The 14,311-nt window shown below is 62.1% G+C and overlaps 1 protein-coding gene across 2 annotated transcripts; it reads right to left on the bottom strand.

Annotated features, from left to right (window-relative positions):
- Positions 1-517: 517 nt before the first annotated feature.
- TNFAIP2 (TNF alpha induced protein 2) lies at positions 518-14,311 on the bottom strand. Of its 2 annotated transcripts, none has more exons than XM_055556140.1 (12): positions 14,222-14,311; positions 11,086-11,446; positions 10,160-10,799; positions 7,457-7,571; positions 7,199-7,321; positions 6,939-7,039; positions 6,235-6,333; positions 5,492-5,615; positions 4,526-4,648; positions 4,215-4,370; positions 3,907-4,028; positions 518-2,284 (listed from the first exon to the last, which is right to left on the bottom strand). In XM_055556140.1, the coding sequence occupies exons 2-12, from the start codon at positions 11,429-11,431 to the stop codon at positions 2,143-2,145; spliced, it is 2,091 nt and encodes a 696-aa protein (XP_055412115.1). In that variant the 5' UTR covers positions 11,432-11,446; positions 14,222-14,311; the 3' UTR covers positions 518-2,142. The 2 variants fall into 2 exon arrangements, with proteins under 2 accessions (XP_055412115.1, XP_055412114.1); XM_055556139.1 differs by having other exon boundaries at positions 14,120-14,234.

Raw genomic sequence — 14,311 nt, 5'->3', positions numbered from 1 at the left:
CCCAAAGGGCCTTCCCTCTGGCTCCAGCCGCTGATGTCCAGGCTTTTCCAGCTGGACTTAGTCATCCCTCCCCCAACCCCTCACCCCACACGCCTCCAGCTCTGTGGAATGAGTTCACCAAGGTTCCTCTTTGCCTCCCAGGGACTCTGCCCTTCTCCAAATCCTGGGCCAGGATGTGGGTGTGGAGGAGAGCTGGGGCCAGTTGTAATCACAGCTGAGCCCTTCGAGGTCAGTTCCAGGAATACAAGAGCCAGTCCCCGCTGGGCCCGATGCATAAAGCTGAAATGTCGCCATCCCCCTCTTCTGTGAAGGACTGCGGGGGAAGTCAGACAGGTTCGTGATCACCACCTCCAGGTGAGGAAACTGAAGGGTGGAGTGAGGGGCCTTGGCCCACAGCAGACCCTCCCAACGGTCATGCTCACAGGTGAGAGGTGGGCAGGAGGCGCTGGGGGACAGAGTCTGCCAGACCCCAAGAGGCTGAGAAAGCCTCTCCCAAGAGAAATCACTCCACAGCCACTTTTGAAATCAGCTTTATATTAAGCTATAAAAACCAAGAGTTTGTTCTTAAAAAAACATACAAAAGCATACTATCAAAAAATAATAATAACATCAAACATGCAAAGTTCTACAAATGTACAAAGGCCTTCATGAACCATCTACTCGGGCCAATTTCTGGCCACAGTACCTGGAAAGAGGGGGACAAGTCCACGAGAGCCAGCTATAAACCCAGTCACAGAGGGGCGTTCCCGCAGGCACAGGCTGGGTGGGTCACGCCTGCATCTCAACTGCCCCAGGCCGAGGAGGTCGAGTGAACCTTTGCTTTCCTGGGTAGGATAAGGCACTCCACAGGGCAGGGGATGGGTGAAGGCTGTGGGTGGCAAAATAGTGTCCACCCCATAAAGATGCTCACATCCTAATCCCTGGGCCTGTGACTATGTTAGTTTCCACGGCAGAGGAATTAAGGTTGTCAGGTGGAATTAATAATCAGCTGACTTTAAACATCAGAAAAGGATCCTGGAGTGCCTGGGTAGGTCAAAGGTCATTGTCCGGTGGGTTAAAGGTCACCACCAGGGGCCTTAAACCAGAAGAAGGAGGTAGGAGGGGAGTGCTGAATGCAAAAAGGATTTGACTGGCCGTTGCTGGTTTTGGAAATGGAAGGGGGCCATGAGCCAAGATATATGGGAGGCTGGCCTCTAAAAACTGGAACAAGCAAGGAACTTCCCCACAAGAGCTTCCAGAAGAACCGCCTGGGTCAGCCCACCAAACCCACGTCAGACTGCTGACCTCCAGAACTGAAAGCAAGTTCTCGTTTTAGGCTCCCAAGCTGTGGAAGTTTGTTAGCCTGGCAACACGGAACTGACCCAGAGCCCAGGGGTCAGGAGTCAAGATGGCCCTGCCCGGACCTCAGCCTGACTTCCAGGGCAGGACCCACAGAGGCATCCCCGGGTCTGCCCCTTGTCGGGGGAGGCAGAGCCCGAGAAAACCCAGCAGGTCCTGGCCCTCCCAGGCCCGTCCTCAGGGGACACCCGAGGGGAATCAGAGAGGGGGTTAGGGGCTCGGACACTGGCTTTGCCCCCACTTGCCTTTCATCCCACAGGCCCTTTTCCAGTCCCCCCACGCCTTCAAGATAAGAGCTCATCTTTCCCTTTTTCCTCCTCCAGTTCTTCCTTCTGTTCTACTCAGAGGCTGAGGCCGGCTCGACGCGACCCTGCACCACAGGAGGCAGGAGGGGTGAGGCTCGGGCCCCGGTCAGGAGCTGGGGAGGCCGGAGACCCAGCCTGAGCAGGGCGGTCCTCAGGCAGGTGTGGCAGGACCTCGCAGACAGGCGGTGATCCCGGAGCTGGGTCCCCGAGCCACACACCCTCCTGACCCCTTCTTCAGGGCGTGCAAGCTGCACTCTCATCCACAGAGCTTCCCCCCACGGCTCCTGCCCCACAGGAGGGGTCAACACGCCATGGCTTGTCCAGTTCCAGTGGCCCCGGGGCCCACACCTAGGCCAGGCCTGGGCAGAAGCAGCAGCAGAAGGCAGGACCCCCAGGGGGGCCGCATGAAGCTGACGCTGGTGCTGGTCTGACGGGCCCGACATGGAGTGGCACCCCATGCTCGCCAGGCGCTCCTCAGCAGGTCAGTACGCAGGAAAAGCTAACCAACCTTTATAAGCGAAAATAGGGCCTTGGAGGGCTCGTGTGCCCCCGTGTTGATGTCCAGAATGCTCCGGATGCTCTTGGCGTCACTGCTGGACAGGTTCCCCTTGATGGCCAGGATGGCACTCAGGTGGCCCTTGCTGGCAAAGAGAGGGTCCCGTCAGTCCGGCCCGCTCACCAACAATCCTGCTCACACCCCTCCCCAGCTCCCAGACTCCTGGCTGGAGCCACAAGGCCCGGCAGCCAATCCCCTTGCCTACGAGGGTGCCCCGATCTGCCTAACGCAATGTGCTCGGGTGGCACCGGCCACAGTGCCTGCAGAGGGTGCCAAGCTCCTGCCCGGTCCAGCCTTTGCACTGGCTGTTCCTCCCAGAATGCTCGTCCCCAGGCCCTTGAGGGAACCAGCTCCTTCTCACCCCTTAGCGCTTAGCTAACATGTCACCTCCCCATCAAGAAGCCACCTGCCAGTACAGCAGACACGGGTTCGACCCCTGATCTGGGAAGATCCCAAATACCACCAAGCAACTAAGCCCTTGGACCACAGCTATTGAGCCTGTGCTCAAGAGCCCTCAAGCCCTAAAGCCCACGCTCTGCGATAAGAGAAGTTACTACCATGAGAAGCCCATGAGCTGCAACTCAAGAGCAGTCCCCACTTGCTGTAACTAGAGAAAAGCTCATGCAGCAACAAAGACCCAGCACAGCCAAAAGTAAACAATAAAAATTGTTTTAAAAAGTCACCTCCCAAGAGAGGATTTTCCAGCTCTCAAGTCAGGACCTCCTGCCATTCACAACCTTGGTTAAACAATCTTTAAAACTTGCAAATAGTACTCCTTCGCCGGATGACCTCATCATCGCTAACCCTCATCTGACTATCTGTCTGTCAGAAGGCCTGGTCTGTCTTGTACCTCCTCCCATCCTGGTGCCTAAACACAGCCGGGTAGCTAGTAGAAGACCACTTGATAACTGTTGGCGGGCTGGGTGGATACAAGGATCCATGAATGGATAGACAGATAGGTGGGCAGGTGGATGACTAGATGGGTGGGACAGACAGATGGGTAGATGAGTGAGTGACCAGATGGTTGGATAGCTAGATGGGCGTCCAGATGGGTAAGCGGGTGCCTGTATGATGGGTAGATGGACGGATGAATGTGTAAGTGGATGGGTGGCTGAACAGGTGGACTAGACCAGCCAGCGGCTGGACCAGGCTATGCTGGGACAGGCCAGCCACACCAGAGGACTCAACCCACAGAGACCACTGCCCTGGCTCACCAGATCCTCAAGCAGTCAGGGATTGAGCCTGCACTCTAGAACAGAGGCCCCAGGACACAGGTCAGCCTCTGAGGACCCCTAGGCTGACCGGCGGACCCCAGCTTCACTACAGATGTGCCACGGCCTCCAGCAGGTCCGTGGTCCCTCTGGCCTCGGATCCCCCTATGAAGGAAAGGCTCAGAGGATGCAGTTGGAGCCGGATGCCTGGCTTTGCTGTCTCGGCTCTACGGCTGACCAGCGCGTTACCCTGGACACATTCCTCACAGCCCACAAGTCTCATCTGGACGATGGAGATGAAGAGTGTCAGCCCCACCAGGCGGCAGCGAGGACCGAGTGAAGAGCCACTGTAAAGATCTGGGGACAGTGGCCAGTATCTATCTGCGCTCTGCCCACCCTCAGGGACTTACTCTAACCGCCCCCCCAGGCTCCGACCGCAATGGGAAACCACAGGGCCATGCTGCCTTGCCCGGGTTCTGGAGGCCCCGGTTCTCACCTGAAGTCAGGGTACAAGGTGGCGTAGGTGGCCACCTCAATCTTGATGGCACTGGGGTCTTGCAGGCGAATGATCTCTGCGAGCGTGGGGAGGGCGTCCTGCAGCCAGGTGGCCGGGGAGCCCTGCAGGCACAGGCTTGTTGAGAGAGGCAGGCCCTGTCCGGAAGTGCTCCCAAGGGCCCAGAGAGACTCAGGTTGGACCTGATCAAGTCTGGAGAGGCCCAGAGAGGATGTCCTAGCCCGTGACGAGCTTGGAGCAGGAGGACAGCCCACCGCCATGGGAGGTTGGGAGAGGGGGCGGGGGCTTACGTTCTGGGTGCAGAACTGCTGGATGAGCTGGGCGTTGGCCTGGACGTGCCCCGCCAGCTGCTGCTGCTGCTCTGCCGTCTTGAGGACCAGGCGCCGCTTGCAGAGGCGGGCGATGTACTCCTTCACCAGGTGCAGATGGACCGCCTCCAGGAGCTCCTGGGTGGGCGAGCGGGCAGGGCCATGGGAACCCACCACCTCCCTGAAGGCCAGGGTCCAGGGAGGGGCGGTGGCCAGAGCAAAAAGCGCATCCGGGTGTGCGCACACACACGTCTGCCTGCGTGTCCCCCACCAGCAGCCCAGCACCCCCTCACCTCCCGGAAGCAGTCCTGCAGCTCTGAGAACTCGGGCATCCTCTCGGCCACGGCGGAGACGATTTCCTCCAGGGTCTGCTGGGGGGCAGCCCAGCGGGTCTGCGTGAACCTCTTGAACAGCGGCTGCGAGAGAGGGTCAGGCTGTGTGGCCACACCCGGCAGAGGAAGGGCCAGTCCAGTAGACAGGCACGCACAGACACACACACAGGGGTTGGGTTATATTAAAGACTCCCCGGGTGCTCCAGCAGGAAGTGGAGGCCGGATCTGCGTCCCTTTCTCCAAGGCCGACCAGCCAGGACTGCCATCTGCCTGCCCTGAGGCCTTCTCCAGCATCTCCCTCCTTAAATAAATACATTCCTGCATAAACAAAGCCCTGTGCTTGGCTGGGCCTATGATGATGGCCCTGCCGAGTCATCCAGGGTCACGGCCTGGCCACCCACAGCTGCCGGGAACTAGGGTCAAGGGGGGCTCCCCCGGGGGGCAGGCAGGGAGTGCCCCCGTTCCTCCCCTAGGACCCCCGCCTCCTCCTGCGGTACAGGCACTAAGGGTTTCTGGGGATGCCCTGGCCCCCACAGATATGGCGGGAGCCGCCAGAGGCTCTGAGCTTCCTGGCTGGGAGGCAGGGTCTGGCAGGAGGGCCTGGGGGCGTCAGGGGAAACTACAGGCAAACTTGAGGACTAGGTGGAGTCCCAACAGGGAGGGGCACTGAGGCTTCTCTTCTGCACCCCAGGGCCCAAGGCGGCCCTCTGAGGCCAAGCCCGAGGCTGAAGGGGGGGTGATGTCAAGGACGGATCACGGCCCCATCATGGGGGCCACCAGCCTCCCTGCAGCTGCCCTGTGCCGCGCCTTCCTCGAGCCAGGTCTTCATTTCTGTCACCGACCCCTCCACCCCACCCTTCCAGTCTCTCCCGCAGCATCCCCCAGCACTAGACTCAGCACGTGCAGCGGGGCAGGAGGCTGGACTACCTTCAGGTCCCCAAACAGGCTCTGGAGCAGGGTATCAAAGCCGCAGCTCTTGAGCTCATTCAGAGGCCTCAGCAGGGACCTCTGGAGGTCTGGAGGTGTCTGCCACCGCTGCTCCACGGACGTCCTGGAAACACAGGAGGCAGGGAGGTCACGCCAGCTCCAGCCCCCCCCCAGCCTGCAGCCCTAAACCCAGAAAGCCCGGGAGCCCCAGGCCAATCTCCCTAAACCATTGCTCTAGAACCCTCGCTGGCTCTCCAGGCCCGGTGGGAGCAAGACCAAGGCACTCCATCCAGGCTCCCTAGGCGGTACCCAGCCTTCCCACCTAACACCCGCCTAACACCACATCCTGTTCTAACTGAGGACAAGTGGCTCAGCCTCTCCATAGCTCAGGGTGCTCATGGTTCAATGGACCCAGTCACTGTATCTACTTAACAAGGTTGCTAACAGGATAAATGAAACCCTTTGCGTGAGTGCCTGACCCACCGGCACTAGACAAATGTTTGCTGTTGCCGCTGTAAGCCTGGGTATTTCCTTTCCACCCTGCTCATTTTAATTCAACATCTCTGCTTAGGCCGCTCCTCCTCCCTCCCCCATCCCAGGCACCTCCCCCCCTACCCCCCTACCCCCCCGCCTCTCTGCATCCCCACCCCCCCACCCTCCCCACCCCCTGCCAGCTTCCCGGCCCCCACCACCAACACAGGCAAGCAGCCGCAGCGACTCCCCCCACTGTCCAGCGCCCTTACCGGAAAGGAAGGCAGTTGTTGATGTTAGCGATGACATTGGCCCTGTAATTTCGCAGCTGTCTGCATCTCTCCAGAAATCCATCAAAGGCGCGCTGGTAGCTGGTGAAAGGGAAAGGACACACGTAGGAGCAGCACAAACACTGGGGCAGTGGCAGCCTCGGCGGCTGCCCGATCACCCTCCTGCTCCACACGTGGGCCCCACGGCAAACAGCGGACGCAGTAGGCATTCCGGAACTGGCTTCACACGCTCAGCGCTCAGCCAGGAGGGGCCAGGGCCCCTGCAGAGCTCTTGGAGAGGGTGCGGCAGAGCCCCCAGGCCCCTCTAGAGCTGCAGGCAGAGGCGGGGAGGCTGGCAGCCATGAGAACTCTGGGGTCGCAGACTGGGGCCATCACCTGAAGAGGGGGCCAGGGCCTCAGTCCCTCGGGGGGCATCTTTGCAGTTGGAGGCTGCTCTTCCAGGGGCTTTGCTGAGCGGGGTGGGGGCAGGGTGGTCAGATGACCTGAGGCTCAAAGCGCCCAGGTTTGTGGTGCAGGGGGACAAGGACTCCTGCTCACAATAACAGACACCCTAGGGGCAGGGAGGGGGTGCTGGTCTGGCTAAGATCCCCACCTCGGGCCCAAGGGAGGGATTGGGGCTCTGAGAGGTGGTGGCAAGGACCCCTCAGCCCCCAGCACCGCTCCAGGCACGTATGCCCATCACCCACCTCCTGAGGAACCTGGCCAGCTCTTCCAACAGCAAGGGCTTTATCTGCGCGCCCAGGTCCAAGGTGATGCTCTCGGCCTTGGCCTGGCCCTGGGAGATGATCTGCAGGGGTAGGGGGTGAAACTGAGCAGAAGCCCGCCTGCTCTAGGGCTGGGACAGGGGTGGGCATGGGTAAGACATGGAGCAAGGGGGTGTGTGCTCAGTGGCGGGCCCGTCTGCCCACAGGGACGAGGCCGGTGCAGGCAGCGCAGCGGGCGCTACCTGGATGATGTCGATGGCCAGCTCACTGTGGCAGCGGCCGTCCAGCCTCTGCGGGGCCTCATCGTTGGTCCAGCGGTTTGACTCCAGCTCCAGAGCTCGGGCCGTCAGCTCCCTCACGCTGGCCTGGGGGGGAGGAGGGGCCCGCTCAGGGTAGGGTGAAGCTCACGGGGGCATCCCTGCCAGGCTCCCTGCCCGCTCCCCCGCTCCTCTTCCTTCCCACCACCCCTCAGCCCCGCCCAGCACAGGCCCTGGACTCACCACCTCGTTGGAGAGGAACGTGGCCTCTAGCAGCCGGATCTGGGTTGGGGGCAGAAGGGTCCCCAGTCTGACTCCCTGCAGCTCAGGTGCCAGCTTGGGGCTGTTGAGGATGTCACTGTAGGCAAACGGGCTGGCGTGAGGAAAACCAGCACCGTCCCCCCACCCCCAGCCCCACCCCGGCCAGAGCCCTGCACACAGCTCAGTCGCCTTCCCTCCTGTGCCTCCCACCCCTGCCTCTCCATCTCAGTTCGATCCAGGCCCCAAACCCCGGAATCACCCTGCCTCCCTTCACGCTCTCGCCCGTGTCCACTCTTACTCCAGGTTATGCTCCCGAAACCCATCAGCCTCGAGCCACGCCTCCAGAGGCACCCCACGGCCCAGCCCCCATCTCCCGCCCGGCACACCAAGGACCCTCCTCCCGGGCTCCCTGCCTTGCCTCCAACAGTCCCTCCTCCCTGCTGGGGCGGGCAGAACCACATTTCCGGTCTGATCGTCCTGCTCCAAAGGCTCCCACTCCCCTTCTCACCCTCTGTCTCCTTCCCACCATCCCCCACAGTGCTCCCACTGCATCCCACCAGCCCTGCCCCGCCTCCCCCCACCCCCAGACCGGCTATGCTGCCCCCAGAGGAGGGCCAGTCCCAGCAGGAAGGGCTGTCTGCCCCTCCCCGACCTCACCCTGGACAGAGGCATATCCACCCATCCTTGTGGCACTTCCCTTGGGTCCCAGAGCCTCCTGGGGACTGCCCAGCCCTGGCACTTCCTCAGGGCCTTTGTCTGCCAGGAGGCTCAAGAATAGCCCATTCTGCCACCCGGCACCCACCCCCCCACCCCAGCCTGGATGCGCTGTGTCCCTTTGCTCCCCAGACTTCTGGCCACACGGGCCTCCATGGAGCCACCCTGGTCCCCCTCTCAGGGCTCAGCGTCCCGCTGCACTGACCCCAGGGGGCCCCAGGTCAAAGCCCCAGAGGTCACCGGGACAGGAAGGTAGAGGGGCAGAGGGGACAGGCCCGGCACTTCCTGGTGAGTCAGGACCAACAAGAAGGAACCGGTTCGGCTGGCGGGACTCTCCTGCATCCCCTGCCCTGGGCCAGCTTCCCTGCTCTCCTTGACTCCTCACCCACCACCCCTGCCTGGTCCTTCCTTGGGCCCCTGCTGGAGGCTGACCCACCAGCACCAACCGAGACCACTGACATCCCTGAGAGCCTCAGACATCGCTCACAGGGTCTACACTTCCAGGCTTCCTGCAGGCTTTATGCTACAGGCTGGGGCCAGCCCCGAGCTGATCCACACTGCAGTTTAAGTCTCTCCCCAACCAGCATGTACGAATGACAGACATGCTTATTGCAGTAAAATAAGGGAAAAAAGAAGAAAAAAGAGGTGTTGTGCTGTTTTTTTCCTCCAGTTCTTTACCTGTTCCTGATCTGCAGTCTGTAACTAAGTTTCTTTATCAAAAGATTAAACCTGATTTGAGAATTACATGCCGCACCTATCATCCCCTCAAAACATTTTGTATCTGGGGCTCAGCTTCATAGCACCCTCTCTGCAAACCACCCCTTTGAGTTTTTCTCTCCTTCTGCATTATAGAAAGAAAGTCTCAGTACAGTCCACAAAAGACAACGGACCCAAATTGGACCAAAATGGCAGCAAGCAGACTGCCAGACCCAAATTACCAGGTGACCCAACGCCAGCCTGATGACTGTTTTTGAAACAGCGTGAGGAGAAGCACGCAGGATCCTTACCCCTCTGTTCATCTCCAACCCCAGACTGCGAGCCCCCGGCTATACGATCCCCTAGGTTCCTCATGGAGGCAGGGACACAGTTCTGAGGCAGGAGCCTGCTGTGTTCTTGCCTCTGTCTCCGGATTTTCTTATCCAGCTTCGGTGGGCAGAGAAAGCCAAGATACTGGCAGCAACATGCTCAGGGATGCATGGGGTCTGAGTGTATCAGGGGATGCCCGGATCTGAATACAGTTGGTACCAGGGATTCTCCATGGCAGTACCAGGCGCCTCCCAAACTGAGAGCTCCAGGCCTTGGTGGCCAGAACTCAGCTCTGCCACTAGGGGAGACCGTGCACAATGGGGATTTCCCCAACAGGCCCAGTGCCCCCCATCTTGCCTGGGAGTGCTCCCTAGGCCTGCTGGGTGTTGAACCACAGTGCTCCCAGAAGGCCTCCCAGCCCAGCCTTGGGCCCTGTAGGGCGGCTCCCTTTGCCAGGAACACCATCTCCCGCTGCCTCTCCCAGCCTGTCCTCGCTTCCCCTCCGCCTGACTCCCTTACTTCTATTAGACTGTCAGCAGCCCCAGAGCAGGGCCGCTGCCTCCTGCGGCTTGTAGAATCCTGCACCTCCTCCTCCGAGCTGGCTTCCTGGGCTGACCCAGGCCAAGCCAGGGCCCCTGCTCCTGGCCACAGCCCTTCCTGACTCTGGATCACAGGTGGCTTCACCCCCTAACCCAGACTGGAAACTCAGCAATGAAAGATGAGGTCCTTGCCCCCATTCTCTGTGCCTCAGTTTCCCCAACTGTGGGATGCTGCTGAGGCCGGTGAGACTAAGGATTCCTGGGGCAAAGCAGGCCCAGAAGAGGCCCTGCCCCTTTGATTCCAGGCCGGCCTGGGCCGTTCTCCCAGGGGACTCCCTGCTCTTGGTGACACCCAGGCCCTGCCCGCCCAGGGAACCCCAGCCCAGCACCCCGCGCCCAAGCTCACTTGGGGTAGAGGTTCTGCACCCATAACAGCAGCATGTAGGTGTCTCGCGGGCACAGCTCAAACTGCGCCAGGGCTGCCAGCTGGGACGCGAATTCTCCGTGGTAGCTCTCGGCGTAGGTGGCCACCACGCGGAAGTCGGCGGGGAAGAGCGGCTTGAGGCGCTCCACCACGGCCTCCAGGTCCTCCTTCATGGTGCGGCCCATGTGCAGGAAGGCGCGCTCGGCCTCCGTGAGGCCCTCGGCGTCCGCGGCCGGCTGCTGGCTCAGGCGCTCCGCGGCCGCCTGCGCCACGCCGTCCCGCCACAGCTGCAGCCAGCCCCGGGGCCGCGTGGCCGCCAGCCCCGGGCACCCCGGGGGCCCCGCCGCCGCCGCCGTCGCGCGGTCCTGGCGCTCCTGCTCGGCCAGCACGGCCAGCGCCTGGCGCAGCCGCTCGGGCTCCGCTTCCAGCGGCCGGCGCAGCGGCCCTAGCACCTGGTCGCGCAGCAACGCGTACAGCGCCTCCACCTTGCTCTGGCGCCGCACCAGCTCCTCCTCGCTCGCGCGACCCGCCGCCGCGGCCTCCTGCAGCTCCAGCTCCAGCGCCAGCAGAGGCCGCGCCGCCTCCAGCCGCCCGCGCTCCAGGTCGGCCTTGAGCTCCTCCACTGCGGCCAGAACGCGGCATTAGCGCGGCCTGGGGTTCTGAGACCCGCCCCCCGCCCCGGTCACCTCCCGGCGACCGAGACCCCCCAAAACATGCGGGGTGTCCCAGCCCGGGCAGGGCACACCAGGCTCAGATCCTGAGATCAGGGGCAGCAGGTGAAAGCAGGGAGGGGAGGCCCTTCACGCCCACGTGCCCTGCCCTCTCTGTCCCGGCTGAGCGGGGCATCCACTCCAATGAGCCCCCATGCTGCCCAGACCCTGCCCACCTGGAGAGGGGCTCCCGCCTACCTGTGGGCAGCTGGGCAGGCGGCTGCAGACTGGACTCAGACTCGCCCTCAGTCTCTGCTAAGCTCGGTTGACCCTTCTTCTTCCTCCCTTTGGTGAAGACGCTGATCATGGTGGCCAGGCCTTTCGACTTCTTCTTCTTCTTGCCGGCCTCTTCTTCATCCCTGTCTGTGGCCACCTCGGCCTCCAGGGATGGCACTAGGTCCTCGGAGGAGGCCTCCGACATGGAAGCCTCAGACTCTGCCTCTGAGGTAGAGGGCAACTTCTGGGCGCTTCTGGGGAAGTCAGGGGCCCCGGACACAGGCTGCTGGCCTGGAAGTCCTTGGAAGAAGGTCAGCATCTTCAGCATCACCCCGACTCAGGCCTACAGGTTGACAAGCGGAGGGAATGAGAGGGTCAGTGGTCGCGGGGGACTGGCCCCTGGCTCCCCAGCCCAAGCATGCAGCCAGGTTGATCTCTTTTCACCTGTATGACCACCAGGGCTCTGGCTGTCTCCTGGCCCAGATGGATACCAACAACTCAACTTTCCCCCTGGGACACCACTTCCGCAGAACTCGCAGGCCCTCCCAGAATCTCCAGACAGAAGGAGACTTCATTTTGGCAAATCCTTCCTTGTCAGCCCATCCTCTGGGCAGGGAGGGGGACCACAGGCTCACTGGGGATCCTGGGGGAGGGGGCAGAGCTCGGCTGCTGGCCCATTGCACAAAGCGAGAACCGAGGTCCAGAACAGTCGCAGGGCACTAGAGGCTGGGCTGAGGCAGGAATCCAGCCCCAGCTGCATCCTCCATCCTGCTCTGTTTTCTTGACTCATGTGGCTTGGGGTCCCAGGGGAACGCGATGAGCAGAAACAGGGCTGCTCCCACTGGGACCACAAGGCAGGCAGGGCCAGACCCCAATTATGACCTTGGGGGGCTCAGGTCTACAGAAACCACAGTGCCCCCTCAAGCCCTTTCCCAGGTCGGAGGGACAAGAGGCCCAAGGAGGCACAGGCCTGTCTGAGGTCACACAGCAGCTCAGACGGGAAACGAGCTTCCCAGCTCCACCGCACCCTGCCTGCTCCCCAAGTGGGGTGACGTAACCACCACAGAAGCTTCCATTTCCTGGGCCCTTCCTGAGTGCCTGTCCCATCACTTCTGCACTGCCTTCCAGGAGGGGTGTTATTTTCCTCATCTCACGTAACTAGCTCAGAGAGGCTTAAAATGCCCCCATGGTCAACAGCTTGGAACTCAGCTCACCAGGCACTGGGCACCCTCACCATCCAGAGAGGCAGCACCTCCCCCAGCGCCTTGACCGTGGGGTGAGCCAGGCCAGGACCGGTGGAGGGGAACATGGCTGACCTGAAAGGAGGGAGCGGGCAGGGCTGGGAAAGGGGAGCAGAGGAGAACGGGCCTCCTTGGTAACTGGGGTGACCCATACACGGCCTGCCCCACCACCCAAGAGTAAATACACCAAGTCGTGACTCATACAGCACGACTTCAACTCGCCCCTGCAGCAGCCCTGCAAGGCACACAGGGTGATCCACCCCTGCAGAAAGGGAAACTGAGGCGGCAGGAGGTGGGGGGGTGGAATTAGGCCTGTCAGAGTTTCCACATCCCCTGCTGCCCTCCCAGCAGCCCAGCCACCTTCGCCCATCCTCCCAGGAATGCTTCCCAAAGCCCCGAGCTTGACCAGAGCCACTCAGTGGCCAGGAAGCCGGGCTTTCTCCCCTCCCACAGCCTCACCAGATACCGGGGCAGATTCCTACACTGCTGGGTCTCAGCTGCCATCCGGTGCCATTTGAACTGCAAGTTCCCCTCCAGAACCAAGCTGAGGGTCCTCCGGGGAGCCCCAAAGCCAGGGTCCCCAGGTGCAAGGTCACTGGGCACTTCTGCCCTGCCCATCCCTTCCCCCAGCATCCCTCCCAATCCATCTCGCTTTCATGCCGGACACCCACAGGAGCTGGTCCGGCTGGTTGGCAAGGGCCGCTCAGCCTCACCCTGGGCCCAGGCCCCACCTCTCCCCGCACACCCTCCCCTCTGCTGCCACAGGAGGGGGAGGGCCCTCCTGAGTGGCTGCGGACCACCTTCCTCACTTCTGCCCTCACTGCCCCGCCTCCTCCATCCCCCACGGGCGAGGCTCCCGCTAGACTCCAGACCTGGTTCCTGCAGGTCACTGCAGGGCATAGCCGCCTCCTCCTCACCTCTGGGGCACAAAATCTCCTCCCCAGCCAAGGTCCGCAGCAGCCCCTTTGGCCCCCACCCAGGCCTTCACTCTGAGGCCGCTGGTGCAGCAGAAAGAGAGACCATTGTGGGCTTGGCTGTACCATCCGCTAGGGTGTAGAGCAGACCCCACCCTGCCTTCATAGACCTCAGTCTTCCCATCTGTGCAATGGGGAGGAGAACCCCACCTCACAGTGCTGCCGAAAGCAGGATGTGAGGGAAGCTGATGGGCCTAATCCCACCCCACCAGGCCTCAGTAAGGGTCTGAGTCTTGTGTCCCAGTGTCTGTCAGGCTAACCCTGGTGGCCGGACACAGCAGAAGAGGGCAGGAGAGGCATTCCTTTCAGCCGAGGCCGGTGGCTGGGCACACTTGGACAGGAAGGGGTATGCTCCGAGTCACACCGTGTGGCCACAGCCTGGGGCACCTCCCTGGTCCACCCAGCTCCCCCAGTTTCTATGCGGGCACACACACTCTCACTCTCCTTGCCCGGGTCAGGGCTGAAGTCCACGCCAGCCTCCCTGGTCCCTGAACATGAAGACGTTCAAGCTCAGGCAGGTGAAGTGACTCGGCCTCTGTCATACAGCCAGCCGCCCCCCCAACCCGCCCTGGGCCACTTCCGCCCCTCCTACTGCAAAGGAAGGGACACTAGGGCCCCTTCCCACAGCCCCTCCTCCCGGCTTCCCCAGGACAGAGCCCTCCGCTGGGAGCATCTAACCCGACCCTCTGCACCCTGACACAGCAGCTCAGCCATAGGGCTTCAGTTTCCCTAGAAGGGGGACTGCGGAAGACCTGGGGTTCTCCGCGCGGGGTACCCTCCATCGCGCCAGCCGCTCCCTACCGGGATCGGCCGGAGAGGCGGGTCTCGTCGGGGCGGGTGGGCGGCCGCGCGGAGAGTTTGGGGACGGAAGCACGGGACGCACCGCAAGCGCAGGTCACTTACTGTGTCCGGGCCGAGCCTGTCGCCGTAGAGCCGGGCGCCGCCTGAAATAGACGCAGGCTCCACCCCCGTCGGGCCGGCCGGCCCCGCCCG

The sequence above is a fragment of the Bubalus kerabau genome, chromosome 19 (genome assembly GCF_029407905.1).
Source record: "Bubalus kerabau isolate K-KA32 ecotype Philippines breed swamp buffalo chromosome 19, PCC_UOA_SB_1v2, whole genome shotgun sequence".
NCBI lineage: Eukaryota > Metazoa > Chordata > Mammalia > Artiodactyla > Bovidae > Bubalus > Bubalus kerabau.
The sequence above is the reverse complement of the archived record's forward strand: the minus strand, read 5'-3'. Positions and strand labels throughout refer to the sequence as shown.

Bases quoted from the DNA above. Each gene is read 5' to 3' on its own strand.
- TNFAIP2 (XM_055556140.1), bottom strand. From the start codon at position 11,431: ATGCTGAAGATGCTGACCTTCTTCCAAGGACTTCCAGGCCAGCAGCCT. The intron at 6,334-6,938 runs GTGGGTGATGGG...CCCTTTCACCAG, and splicing joins CTGGCCAGGTTCCTCAGGAG to CTACCAGCGCGCCTTTGATG. The intron at 4,029-4,214 runs GTAAGCCCCCGC...CTGTGCCTGCAG, and splicing joins AGCAGTTCTGCACCCAGAAC to GGCTCCCCGGCCACCTGGCT.